At 34.5% G+C, this 14743-nt stretch overlaps 1 protein-coding gene and 1 pseudogene across 7 annotated transcripts; one reads left to right on the top strand and one right to left on the bottom strand.

Annotated features, from left to right (window-relative positions):
- Positions 1-2: 2 nt before the first annotated feature.
- On the top strand, positions 3-10229 carry LOC111304949 (Transducin family protein / WD-40 repeat family protein). 7 transcript variants are annotated; one of them, XM_089750093.1, is made up of 21 exons: positions 3-207; positions 291-580; positions 693-783; positions 941-1023; positions 1356-1579; positions 1670-1787; positions 2052-2134; positions 2316-2531; positions 3143-3502; positions 3857-4019; positions 4256-4447; positions 4766-4975; positions 5068-5160; positions 5399-5610; positions 5865-6425; positions 6531-6611; positions 6715-6800; positions 7393-8145; positions 8546-8699; positions 8796-8890; positions 9275-10229. In XM_089750093.1, the coding sequence occupies exons 1-20, from the start codon at positions 81-83 to the stop codon at positions 8863-8865; spliced, it is 4167 nt and encodes a 1388-aa protein (XP_089606219.1). In that variant the 5' UTR covers positions 3-80; the 3' UTR covers positions 8866-8890; positions 9275-10229. The 7 variants fall into 7 exon arrangements, 6 of the variants coding, with proteins under 6 accessions (XP_089606219.1, XP_022757740.2, XP_089606220.1 ...); XR_016331131.1 differs by lacking the exon at positions 9275-10229 and having other exon boundaries at positions 7418-8145; positions 8796-9138; XM_022902005.2 differs by lacking the exon at positions 9275-10229 and having other exon boundaries at positions 945-1006; positions 8796-9138.
- LOC111304952 (chlorophyll a-b binding protein, chloroplastic-like) lies at positions 8902-10069 on the bottom strand (annotated as a pseudogene).
- Positions 10230-14743: the final 4514 nt, after the last annotated feature.

The raw sequence follows: 14743 nt of genomic DNA, 5'->3' as shown, positions 1-14743 counted from the left end.
AAAGCCCACGAAATCGTTCATTAGAGCAAAATCTTTCCAACTTCAAACCTGTTTCGAGTTTCCCTTCCAAGTTCTCAACTATGGCGGACTCGCAGCTGAACCAAAGCCAGTGGAACACATGTAGCAGCCAATACCTCGGAGAAATCTCAGCCCTCTGTTTTCTCTACCTTCCCTCTCACCTCTCTTCCCTGCCTTATCTCCTCGCCGGTAAAACTTTTCTTCCCTCAAATATCCCCCAACCCACTCTTTTTTTATTCAAAAGTGTAACTTTTTACTCTGTTTTAAATCAGGTTCCGGTTCTCAAGTTCTGCTTTGTGATCTAGAATCAGAAATTATGATAAAATCTTTTCATGTCTTTGAAGGCATTCGCGTTCATGGAATCATTTGTGGCTTACCTGATAATTCATTTACTTATAAGGTTGTTGTTTGCGGTGAAAAGAGGGTAAAGTTATTTAACTTTAGCTTTGGATTTGTGTCTAAGCTAAACTCCCAGATTCAGCCAGAATTTTGGGTGGACTTGAGTTTAATTCATTCTTTGCCGAGGTTTAGTCATTGGGTTTTAGATGTTTTGTTCTTAAAGGTAAAATATTTTTCCGTTCATTTGACTACTGTGGGTTAAAAGTTTGAACTTGTTTTTAAAGTTTCAAAAAAATTTTTTTAATGATAATGTTTGTTCTTGTATTGGGTGCTAGGACCATTGTCTTGCTATTGGATGTAGCGACAACTCTGTCCATCTTTGGGATATGTTGAAGTCTAGTTTGATTCTTCAAGTTCAATCTCCAGGTTAGTTGTATCCAAATTCTGGCATTTTTTCTATATCTAATTCACCATTTCTTGTTGTTACGGAATGTTTGAGTTTTTATTGATTATATTTTTTTGAAAAAGCTTTATTTCCTTTTATAACGTTTATTCTTGCACATTCCTTCTAATTCATTTGTAGATAGGTGCCTTTTGTATTCTATGCGATTATGGGGTGACAATCTTGAGGATCTTCGAATTGCTTCTGGTACAATTTATAATGAGGTGGCTTGTCTTTCCTTGCAATGAATACTTCTCTTTGTGTAATGCTTCCACTTTTGAAATTTCTTTTAGTGAAAAAAAGTCCCTTCACTCTTCCAATTATATGTTTTTTTGGTTCTTATTTAAATTTTATAATACTTATCCCTTAAATATGTGACCCAAGTATGGTCCTTTGGCAATATCAGGTTAAATGTGGGTGCAGCTTGGGTGTTGTCTTAATGTAATCATTATTATCACCCTTATAGGTTTACATACACTCTCTAGTCTGTAGTAACTTTAGTCCTATGCACCACTGACACAAAGTGATTTCTTATTAACCAAATGACTTTGAGCAGATTATAGTTTGGAAAGTCATTTGTCAACATGGTTCTCCAAGTTTAACAAGTCTAGTGAAAGATTGCATGAATTTAAGCAGTTCAAACTTCAACTTTGTCAAGTGTCACGATCAGCAGTATAAAGCTGTTCGTATATGTAGACTTGTTGGACATGAAGGTTCGATATTTCGTATTGTCTGGTCTTCCAGTGGAGCCAAGCTTGTCTCTGTCTCTGATGATAGGAGGTGAATAAGTTTTTTAACTCCTTTCTTTTATCATTTTACTTTATTCTTGGAGTTATGTAATGCATTAAAATGGTTTCTTGATCCATGTAGTGCTCGTATCTGGACAATTCATATTCAGCAAAATGGTTTTGATGACAAAAGGGAGGCTGTTGGTCCTGTGCTCTTTGGCCATAGTGCTCGGATTTGGGACTGCTGTATTTCTGATTCTGTAAGATTCATGTAATCCTGGTGCACTAGTACTTGTTCTATTCTTTCTGGTATATGTAAAATCTAAGAACAGAGAACTAAGAAAATAATCTGTGAAAGATTTAAACTCTAACTTGTTCTATGAAAATCCTAGTATGCTTTTGATTTCCTTTACAAATTCCAAAATGCTGTATCTGAGCTGCATCTGGAATTAATGTGTTTCCTAGCTTGGTTTTTAAATTATGGATTTCTCTATCAGAAACTGATTTCTTATGGTTTCTGTTAGTTAATTATTACTGCTGGTGAGGATTGCACATGCCGTGTGTGGGGTCTGGATGGAAAGCAGCTTAGGATGGTTAAGGAACATATGTAAGCTGTAATTCCAGATTTTGTACTTGAATTTGTTCCTTCTTTTTGATATTCTATATGACCTTTTATATTGAAACTGCGGTAATTTTGGGGGAAATCTTTGTTGAATTAGCCTAAATCTGATCAAACTAATATTTTAGTATCATATAGATAAAGTATTAAAATATTTTTGATTGTGCAGAGGAAGAGGCATATGGCGATGTTTATATGACCCAAACTCTTCACTTCTCGTTACTGCTGGGTTCGACTCTGCGATTAAAGTTCATCAGTTACACACTTCTGTATATAAGACATTGGACTTGGAGGGAGATACTGAATCCAAATATATAATTGAGGGAGCACAGATAAGCACTACTTGTGTTCCAAATTCAATGGAGCATGCTTGGCTCATGGACAGGTAAAGTTGTTCAATGGATAATAAAAAATTTCCATCACATTGCCTCTAAACATTGGCACAAAAAGATTCAAAACTACAACCTAACATGATTCCTTTTTTTTTTGCCTTTCATACAGCCAACCCCAGAGTTATGGGATATAAGGCTTAGTTTGTTGTTGTTGTTGTTATTGCCTTTAAACATTGGTGACGTCACCGAAATTCTATTACAATATTCTCAGCTATAAAGAACCTTACTTTATAAACTAAAAATAGGGTTTTAATACCTTTTGTATAGGTCATAGGTGACAATTAGTAGGTTCTCCTAGATAGTGCCTCTCTTGATCTCCTAGTCCTGATTGACATATGATATCAATGCCTCTTTAACAAATTACAAAAATGTTAGATCTTCTGTTATGATGCTGGTATATAATATGTTGTGCTGATGAACATTCTAGTGGTTACTAGGATATCTCTATTGAAGGGGATGAAAACTTGTGCCTTGTGGATCACAAGCTTCTGTTCTCCCCCCATGTCTTAGTATTCTTTGCTCTACTTCTTTCATTTTTGTATTGTCTTGTTCTTTTGTATCATATACTTATAGTCAATTGTCATTGCTGGTTCTGTTGTTGCAGCAAAAGTGAATATGTGCGCTCCTTGTATTTTAAATGTGAAGATACCATTTATGTTGCGACAAACCATGGTTATCTGTACCATGCTCTATTATCTGAGACAGGGGATGTCAAATGGACTGAACTAGTCCGTGTCAGCGGAGAGGTTCCAGTTGTTTGTATGGATCTGTTGTCCAAAGGCCTTTCTGAAAATTATTGCGGTATAGATGATTGGATTGCTCTTGGAGATGGTAAAGGAAACATGACAGTTGTTGGAGTCACTGGTGATCCCTCATCACCTGAAGTGGGCTTCACCTTTACCTGGTCAGCTGGAGCAGAGAGGCAACTCCTAGGAACTTACTGGTGTAAGTCACTTGGATGTAGGTAATACTTTTCTTTATTAATCTGATGATATCCTGATTTTGATTATCTGGCAGGTATTGCATGCTTGAGCTGTAAAAACCTATATGCTTGAGTGTGAATTTTAAACCCATTTCTCTATTGTTTAGCTTATTTATAAACCCTATTTGCTGGTTAAGGCAAATGAGAATTGCTGGTTTACTAATATGATAATATGATTGGTAAAGAAGTAACCAACTCTTATACCACATTGCCCAATGCAGAATCTGTAACTTTCCTGCTGATAATCTAGCATTGTTAGTTAAGAGACACCTTAGGTCTCATTCTTTACCTTGAAGCTGTAGAGGATTTTGAAATATCATTGTTTCTGTTGTCTAGGTATGTCTTCACCACTGATCCCAGAGGAGTTTTGAAGCTGTGGAGGTTATATGACCCCACAATATCTGTTTGTCAGGATTCTGGAAGAATATCCCTTATAGCAGAATTCCCTTCATGTTTTGGAGTGCGAATAATGTGCTTGGATGCATCATTTGAGGAAGAGGTATGTGTTACCCTTCTTTCTTTGGCTGATTCCAATGGGCTCTCTCCTATGGTTTTAAGATGGAGATTTTTATTCAAACTAGAAAAGCCTTTTTAGTTTCAACATTGAAGAAATTATTGTTCCTGTGAAGCCTGATTTGGTTCAGTTTACTTTGTTTGCACAAAAAGGGATATATAAATTTTGGTACTACATATTATTTATTTACCTGATGTATCTTGTACTTAAACTTTTGGTAGGTGCTGGTCTGTGGAGATCTGCGTGGTAATCTGGTTCTATTCTCTTTATCAAAGGACCTGTTGCTGTGCATGTCTTCCACATCAGGTGTGAAGATCTCTCCGCTAAGTTATTTCAAAGGAGCTCATGGTATTTCAAGCGTGTCCAACATTTCAGTTGCTAGATTGAGTTGCAATCAAATTGAAATTCGCTCGGTATGATCTGAATTCCTAGTAACAGGCAAATATTGGAATTATAACTCTATCTTACATTTTCTCTCTGATCATGGGATTTCCTTGAAGTTTTTAGTATATATAAAGATTATAAAACAGACAAATTTCTAATAAATTTAAGATATACGTTATAACATTTGTGCTCACTTTAGGAAAAGGGAAAATATCTGTAAAGGAATTCAAATAAACATCCATTAGCCTTTAAAAGGGGAAAACATCTGCCTATGTGCATATTTATTTTCCATGTTCAAGCATGTGTAAGTGTGTTGACTCTTTTTCCATTTTCCTTTCTTTTTTCAGACTGGAGCAGATGGGTGCATATGCTATTTAGAATATGACAAGGACCAAGAAAGTTTTGAATTTATAGGAATGAAACAAGTGAAAGAATTGAGTTTGATTGAATCTGTCTCTGCTGATTTCAAGTCTGCTGATGATCTGGCAAACTGCAACTATGCAGCTGGTTTTGCATCAACAGATTTCATAATATGGAATATGATAACTGAGGCGAAGGTATTGTTCTCCCCCTCTTCCCTCCTGACAAAGGAGGTACAAATGTTCTTCAGGTTATACCTTTCGATTGCTAAATGTGTTTATTGGCACAGGTTGTGCAAATTCCATGTGGGGGATGGCGACGTCCTCATTCTTATTACCTTGGTGATTTACCAGAGATGAGGAACTGTTTTGCATATGTCAAGGTATTCAACCTTCATCCTTTGAGAAACTTCAGAAAAATGCAGATTACTATTCTCCAATTATGTGATACACCTGTTTATGACCATTGGCTAGTACCAGTAAGGCATAGTTGGCAAGCACCCACCATTGAGCCACATCTTTGGAATTTCATGGACCATAAAGCATATTCTTGATCATGTTTCCTTCCTCAAGTTTGTATGTCTTCTCTGCACATCATTTATTTTCAATAATTTTTTGCAGGATGAAATTATCTATATTCATAGGCAGTGGTTACCAGGTGGGAAAAAAAAATTCCCCCAGAATTTACACTTACAGTTTCATGGGAGAGAGATGCATTCCTTATGCTTTGTCTTTGAAAGTTTGCAAGTTCAAGGAAATGAAGTTGAAAATTTAGTTGACAAATCTAGTTGGATTGCAACTGGATGTGAAGATGGAACTGTGAGGTTAACTAGGTATGCTGATAGTCATCTGCCCTTTAGAATGTGATAGGATGCTTCATTTTTTATACAGGAAAATTTTTTTTTCCTTGGAGAAACTTGGGGATGATTGACCTGAGAGCTACAGCATTTGCATGTGCACTGCATATGCCATGCCATGTATTTAAGAGACACATACCTTTTGTGTCCCTTATGTTTTTACCTTGTTTTTTCATCTCATTGATTCTTGCTTTTGAATAGAGTTTCTGATTGCATTATGGGTGATTTAGGTTTACTCCTGAAACGGAGAATTGGTCTGCATCAAAATTGCTCGGGGAGCACATTGGTGGATCTGCTGTTAGATCAATATGCTTTGTGTCAAAGACACATATAATTCCTTCAGATGTATCCCGCATGCATGGCTTGGAGAAGGGACAAAATGCCACTTCAGATGGTAAACAAAATCCTTGTTTGCTGGTTTCTGTTGGTGCAAAGCGTGTCCTGACATCTTGGTTACTAAGAAGTAGGAGACTGGATGAGAAGGAAGAAATTTACCCTGGACAAAAGCATAACAGATTTGAAACTGGCTATACACCAACAGTACAGTGTTCATCAATGTCATTCCGGTGGCTCTCCACTGATATGCCAATAAAAAGTCCCAGCACAGGAGGAAGAGAAAAAATATCGAGTACTGCCAAGAAAGTTTCTAGCCTCAATAATGATGCAAAGACCACATCAACTTTTATAGAAAAAGGGGAAACAGAGTCAAAACCTTGCGTGGGGAATAAGTATGAAGATGATTGGAGATATCTTGCTGTAACTGCTTTTCTTGTTAAATGTGCCGGTTCCAGGTAACCTCTGATTGTATCTCCCTTTTGTTTTCTTTGTTTTATTTTTCTTTTATTTATTTATTTTTTTTTAAGAAAAGAAACTATTTCCTTTTATCTCTATTGCAGATTAACTGTCTGTTTTGTCGTCGTTGCTTGTTCGGATGCCACACTAGCATTACGGGCTTTGGTCTTACCACATAGATTATGGTAGTAATAAGGGCTCATTGGTATTTCGGTTAATGGTCATTATTAATTTCATTTTCTATACTTCTGTGTACATGAAATTTATTTTGCCCCCTTATAATTTCAGGTTTGATGTTGCTTTATTAGTTTCCATACCATCCCCAGTTTTAGCATTGCAGCATGCAGTTGTTCCTATGAATTTGCTTTCTAAAGGTAGTCTTTTCCTCAAAATCATGAATTAGATTAAGCACACAGCATATTTTTCTCCAGAATTAAAGAATCTCTTTTCTCTCTTGAATTACTGTATTCAACCCTGACTACATAGTATTAGGGCTAAATTCTAGATTTAATTCTGGTTTTTTATGCCATCTGCTTTATTTTCAACTTGATTGCCAGTTTTCTTCTTTCTTTTTTCTTTTCGGAATTTGCATAATTGTTGAATCAGGATTTTCCTTAATTATTTGGAATATGTATCCAAGGCTCATGAAATCTATTCCTCACAAGTCAAAGTACATGGATTCCAATGCTCCCTTAGTGTTTAACTATTTATCAGTTAAAACTTAAAGTGGTCTATTTGTCTCCTTTCTTGCAATTTTTTTTTATTATTTTTTGAAAGAATAGGTGTGGGAGGAGAAGAAGAGAATAATAAATAAAAGACCATTCATTCGAGTCAAATACATAAAGTAAATTTAATTACTACAATTAGGAACATCAATCTTATTGAACATTTTGCCTGAATAACAAATTTTACTTATTTTAATGGCATCAACATGTACCACTGCTAACTCTTCTTGACAATCTTCAGTAACTGGAAACATCCATATTGGCAGCCTGTACGTTGTGATAAGTGGAGCTACTGATGGCAGTATCGCCTTTTGGGATGTAACCGAGAGTGTTGAAATGTTTGTGCAGCGAGTATCCAGTCTTAATATAGAGAAGTTCATTGATTGTCAGAAACGGCCACGTACAGGAAGAGGAAGCCAAGGAGGACGGCAGTGGAAATCCTTTAACAGTAGCTTGTCTAAGAGAAGATTTGGTGGTAACTCAGCAACTAGGAAAGCTGGAGATGCAGATAATGGTGATTTGCTGTATGCTACAAGTGGCACATCCTCAGAATTACATGACCTTGAAAGCAGCCCAAAGAACTGTTCTCAAGATATGCATAACACTTTGCTTGAGTCGAAAACAAGCAGAACTGATTCCTTAACTGAGATATGTGAAATACACCCTATACATGTTATGAATAATGTACACCAATCTGGTGTGAATTGTCTCCATCTTTCAGGCATGGACTACCAAGGTTCTGAGAACTGTTTTCTGTTCAATATTGTCAGCGGGGGTGATGACCAAGCACTTCATTGTCTTCAATTTAAGCTGACAAAGTCATCAACAGACTTAGATGCTAAACTTTCGACCCTAGAAACAATAAAGTCAACCATTCAATCTGAAAGTATTGAGAAGACTGTATATTATAACAGTCAGAACCAGACACAGAATTATCATATCAGATTCTTCAATCATTATAGAATCGCTTCAGCTCATAGTTCTGCTATAAAAGGTTAGATAATGATAACTCTGTTCAAATTCTTTCAAACTCTTAAATGTTGGTATGTAGTAGTCCTCATTTGAAAGTTATCTAAAATGGGCATTAATTTACTTATTGTGTTTGAAATTGCAATCTCTTACTGTTCTGTTGCTGAAAATCTTTGGTTCTAGTTGACATCATCTTTAGCAAGTGCGGTTCTTATAGGCTAATTTGAGCTTAAACTAGAACACTTTCAGGTGCCTGCAGTCTCCCGCAGAAATGCATAGTTCATATTTGTCTTTACCTCTATTTACCATCACAAATAAAGGACAAATGTAAACCCTAAACTTTCTCAGACATAAGTCTCAGAGGCTTTTGGTTTATCCTAGTCATTGTTGTTACTTGTGCTAAAAGAACATTTTATTTGATGAAGGCATTTGGACAGACGGGACCTGGGTGTTTTCTACCGGTCTTGATCAGCGCATCAGGTGTTGGCATGTTGGGGAGCATGGTGAACTAACCGAACATACTCATCTAATCATTAGTGTGCCAGAGCCAGAAGCATTGGATGCAAGAGCATGCGGCAGGTCTGTGGAGCATTTATGTGCAACTTTAGATTGGTGGCAATCCTTTATTACAGTTATGGAAATTTTATTATGGTTCTTTTAAATGGTGTTTGTCAGAAACCACTATCAGATTGCTGTGGCTGGAAGAGGGATGCAAATGGTTGAGTTCTTTCTTCCTTTAAAATAAAAGATTTTGCAGCAGCAGCATATAGGTACCACCTTGTTATGCAACTATTTTTGTGCTAGTTCCACACTCGGTAACAGCTGATATATCTGTCGAAAGTAGATCCAAAGTGAGATCACCCAAAATTAGTCAACCATTTTTCCAAGTGCTGGTTGACTTTCGAATCTGAACAGTGTGGTCTGACTTACCATTTGTTTTTATTTCCATTTACGGGCAAAGTACCATGGAACTTGACTCATTTAACTCTAATCAGAATGGATCAAGGGTTACATTTCATTAATCTTGCAGTATTAATATGTAAAATTCAACAAAAACCTGATAGTGTCACTATGATGCTTAGTTGCAATGTTTTTACTCAAGCAATTCGAGTATAGCTTACATGAGACAACACTTTAAAATCTACACTTTCCAGGTACAAAGTTGGTAGTATATGCCAATAATTGTTGTTAACGGGTCAGCGAGATGATCAGCAATGTTCTCCAGTGATCCCTTTCTAGTTACAAAGAATCCAAACATTGAGAACATGGCAAGCTCCCATTCTTAATCTCCTTCACTGTTAGCAAATGCCTCAGGATTGTGAGCGAGTCCCAAGGGTTGCAGCTTCCACCTGGGTACAGAGAATCTGTGACGCCACCAAGAGTTCTCCCTGCACTGCGGTAACCCTCAACTGCACCCATGAGAATTACCTGGCAAGCCCATATAGCTAAACTGCTCTGAGCAGGGATTAGGCTGGGGTTCCCTAGATAGTTACAACCACCCTCGCTGAAGATTTGATTACCAACCTTGAACCACATTGCCTTTCCGAACTTGAGACCATTTAGTGACGGTACTCTGGGAAGATACAACCCAAAGCTCCAAGCATTCCCCACCTGCAATGAAAAACTTCAAGCACTTGGTTCATTCTAAGGGTTTTAGGATCAGCTGAGAGCCTTGCATTATCGCACCCGTAGTCCCCAGTAAATACCCCTGATAGGTAATAAGATGGTGTGGTTTCACCAGAAAAATGGACCAAGATACTTGACATGATCTGGAGCATACCACGGGCTACCAGAGGAAGCAGCTGCCTTTCCTGTTGTTTTCCTCATTGAAACTCTACCATTACCAAAGCGAACACTGGTTGAAAGCTCTGTTTGTGCGAAGGCACGGTTTTGCCAGTGAATGGCGGAGAGAGCCATGGTTGCCATGTAAAATGCCTTGGGAGTGAGAGCAAGTAGGTGCAACAATTCCTTATTAACTGATGAAATGGTGTAATATGGATGTTTCTCTAATATAGGGTCAGGTGCGGTCCACAGTCCTATCCTTGTGGATCTCCATCATTTTTATGATTGTCTCATGAGGTAGTAGCATACGTTCAAAATTTTGACTCACCCTCTCAGTCAATCAGTACAGGCTATCTTAAATTTTCTTCAAATCATTGAGATTCTTGGAGACCAAAATGGGGAACCAGGATATTCATATTGTCTAGTAATCAAGTTTATTCACAAGGTATTCATTTTCAGAATTATGGACGTAAGCTTGGGGCTTTAGTCGATTTTGGGCTAGTATATATCGGGGTTCGTCAGTCTTAAGTAGCCCATTATTGCTACATTGGAAAATCATTTGACTAGAGTTAAACCAACCCACTTCAGCCAAAAACTATTGTAAAAGAGAAAAGATCAAGAAGATTCAAAAGCCCAAAGATGACATGTTTTGTTTTCTTCGGTTTACGAGGGGAAGAAAACCAATGGGATTTGCGTGATATTATTTAGTTGTCGGTAGCTGGGTTGAACAATTGACTAATTGTAGCGCCCCTCATTCTTACTACAGATAAATACATTGAATCATGCCCACGTCAAAAGCATTCCGCGTATTTCTTCTCACGTTGTTTTTATTATCTAAACTAACTGGTAAGAGTGTTTCCCTATTTCGGCTAATTTCTTAAATTGAAATAATAGTTTCTTTTTATTAGAATGGAAAATAATAGTTTGGTTAAATATAAGAAAATAATATTTGTCTTAACCTAAAAAGCCATGGTTTAAACGTTTTCCCTAACATAAAAGCAAGGGTTTCTACCGTGAGGAAAAAAAATCCAAAGGTAACTTGCAAACCTTTATTTCTTGTTAATTTTTAAATAAAAAAGTCAATTATAAATATTTAAATTTAAATATTATCTTTTAAAATAATTAAAATTAAACTTCGAAGTTAAAGAATGAAATTCTAATTAAACTTATTAGTTGGGACATGATAACAAAAAGACGAGAGGCATATGTACCGTAAATAAAATGTGAAGACTTTCCACTTCTGTACTGTACTTAGCATCCCATGTGAAATACGCACATAAATACATGGTTTTAGTTTCCGTTGGTTTCTGTATCTACCGCTTTGTCTCTTTTTTAAATAAATAGTGCAAATTAAATATTGTTTATCATCAAGTATATTGCCGTTGGCATGCTACAACCATCAATGACAAAAAAGTGAGTTTTGCTGTCTGCTGAGATTATGCGTGATGCACCGACTGAGATTGGTTATGGCTGACAGTGAGTGAAATTATGTGATCAATGATAGCTGTTGGTATGTTACGGTTGACGACGAATTGATGAAATCGGAACGATGATGGCGGCAAATGAGAGACCGAATGATGTTTAATCTTTTCTGAGTTTTAGGTTAGAGAAGAAAAAAAATCAATCGAAAAGACCAGAATTCTCCCAATGGTATATCCAACCGTCGGATCTTGGAGGATGAGGCTAGGAGCTAGGACTCGTAGGGTTAATCACTTAAATTAAACATAACTATGATAGTGGGAGGCCCAAAAATCCATACGGCTAACAAGACAAGAGAGACAATAAAAAACCAATTTTATTAAAGCAGGCCACGGGGGAAGAGCCATGCCTTGCTTGCAGGTCTAAACTCATCATTAATTATTCTCAGATCATATGAATTTTTATATACTATTAAAATCCATCCACCAAACTCAGAGACCCAAACCAAGTCTTTAATAGTCATGAAGTGAGATAGTTTCATTGACAAGTTATTATCATACCAAATATTATAAATTAAACGAGTTTTTTGAATGATAAATTAAACACTTTTAAATATGTTAAACATGTTATCAGAGTTTATGTTTTAATTTTATTGTTTTTATCTTCTTCTTTTTTTAACTTATCATGTGATAAGTTTTTATTTTTTATTATATGTAATGAAATTTTATTAAAATAATTTTATTTATATCTATTAATATTAAATTTTATTATCTTATATTTATGTTAAAGCTCTTTGCTTATATCAATTAATTTTGAATTAAATACTTAATAAATACGTTCAAAACAGTACTATTTACCTTATGTTTATCAATCTTTACTATAAAAAATCTCAACCTTATTGAAGAATTAATGCACCTTGCTCAATCAATTTTGCAATGCAATTAGCACTTTTTTTTTATTCTAAAATTTTCCACCTACCCCGCCAGGATTATTTTTCTTCCAAAATGGAAAAGAACAGAAAAAGAGGTTGTTGCCACCTGAACCCACTACTTTACCTAGTCGTTGCCACATCATTTTGTGGGCTACAGCCTCCACCCCAGTCCACCTCCTCGATCGGCTAAGGGGCTTCTTGGCATCTCTCTCGGCTTCAAAATTACATTTTCAACATTGCCTTTGTAGACCTTTCTTCACTCATCTTGGTTGGTGAAAGTTGAACCAATTTCCGTGACCTTGTTGAAGAAACTCATTAATATTAAAAAATTCTGAAATTTGACTTGAATTTACGACCTTTTGGCTTGATATACTAAAGTTGTTGAAAACTGACCAACCCCATTTCGGTTTCGGAGTTGATTTTTCTTTTTTTTTTAACATTAAACATGGCCGGCACTTTCAGTTTTGGTGAAGAGATCATGTTTTGAAAGTGACAATGAAGCCAAAATAAACAATATACACGTATCATTATTTGCGTTACTTGTTCAAATTTACAATAATGATTTGAATTTGACTTTTCCCATTTAACCCCCTATAATTTATATCATTATTTGCTCCAAAATATTCTATAATTCATAAAAAAATAAATCAATGGTATGAAATGTTAATGCATATTTGACTCACTAAAATGTAGTACCTTATTATATATAAAAGTTAAAAACAACATTTATTTTTGTAAGATTGAAAAAAAAAGCCTTGTTATTATTATTATTATTATCTTGTATTTAATAAAATGAATAATGAGGTAAGGTGGTTGGAAACTTTCGCTATCGCCTAAATAAAAAAATAAAAAAGAAATTAAGCTTTAAGCTTTTTGTCGTTGATGATTATTATTATTATTTTGTTTTGGTATTAGGTAAACTCATTAAAAACAATGAATTCTCTGAAAAAGGCACCTACAACTTAAAACAGAAAATTGGCTTCGATTTTCTTTGATACACAGCCAGAATGGTACGCAAGAAAATAAATTAATTTTTATATTTTGAACCGTGAATTATTTGTACTACAAATGAGTTAGTTTTATCATTGGTCACTGAAATCAGTTTGGATTAATAATCTGTTTAAATTGTAGTGTAAGATGGTGAAATTAATTTGGGTTAAAATGCAATAATTTGTTTAAGTATAGGATGATTAAATTTGATATAACTAATAAAATTTAATGGTTTTATTGATACATATTAAAAATTAAAGTTTAATGATTTAAATGACATTTTAATAAAAATTTAATGATTAATGGTGAAATTTTCTTTACAACAAAGCTGCCAATGTGTACAAAAGATCTTTCATTAATTTAATGGAGAATCAAGGCCAAAATATGTAATTATAATCAAATCGTATCGTAATTTTAACAAATCTTTAATTATAATTTTTACTTTAATAATATTTAAGTGACTAAAATTTGACCATTAATTTCATAATAAAAAAAATACATTACTAATTTTTTTTTATAAATTACAATAATAATTATATATTATATTTATATATATAATATTAAATAATCAACTAATAAATTATATCATAATTAAATAAATTCAACATACAATTAAATCAATTTTACACACAATTAAATTTAAACTTAAAATTTTAAAACTTTAAACATTCGTCCTTACTACTAAATTAAAATTTTATTGGTAAAATACATTATTAATCTTAAGTATACAATAAACTATTCAAAATAATGTCAAGAAAATTGATCTCACCCTTTCCAACCAATAATCAAACATAACTCCAATAAAGTTATTTTTTTTTCTTTTTTTTTTTCCAGCTAGACAGTTGATCTCGATCATGTATTATCAGAAAAAATGAAAAAAAAAAATTTGGCATCTAAGAAATAGATGATTCTTATCAATTTACGATAACATTAATTGTAAAAAATTATAAACATGTTTTCTTTTTTCCACCTAATGAAAGGATATCAAAGGGTCAAGGATGTAAGAATCGTGGAAGCAGACAACTCGTTGAAAAGATCATTCTCTTCATAATTTTGCGTGTAAGAAAAACGATATAAACATGAAGTATTATTCTTACATCTTTTTTTTTATGCCGCGCTTGATGCGCCACTATAATGTCGGCGGCATATTTTTGTTGACGGAAACGCCCATGGAAATATTATTGGTGGATCCATTCCACGAGGTTAGTTCGGTGTAACTCTTGATAAGTAAAAGGGTGTATGAGAAAAAGAAATGCAAGAATAATACTTTAACTTGAAAGTCTAATTAATTTTTTGTTTATTTTTTAGATATATTCATAATATTTCATATTTATTCAAATAAGTATCTGATTTCATAAGGAACGACAATTCCAATTAATAATCTTAAATTTTAAGAAACAATCAATCATCTTATTCATCTTATCAAAAACAATTTTTTGATATAACATTCATCTTATCATTTAATACAGCACCAATATCATAAATATAAATTCACTATCAA

This window comes from Durio zibethinus, chromosome 21, assembly GCF_047325235.1.
Source record: "Durio zibethinus cultivar Kanyao isolate XHJ-2024 chromosome 21, ASM4732523v1, whole genome shotgun sequence".
NCBI lineage: Eukaryota > Viridiplantae > Streptophyta > Magnoliopsida > Malvales > Malvaceae > Durio > Durio zibethinus.
This window is presented reverse-complemented; position numbering and strand designations above follow the sequence as displayed.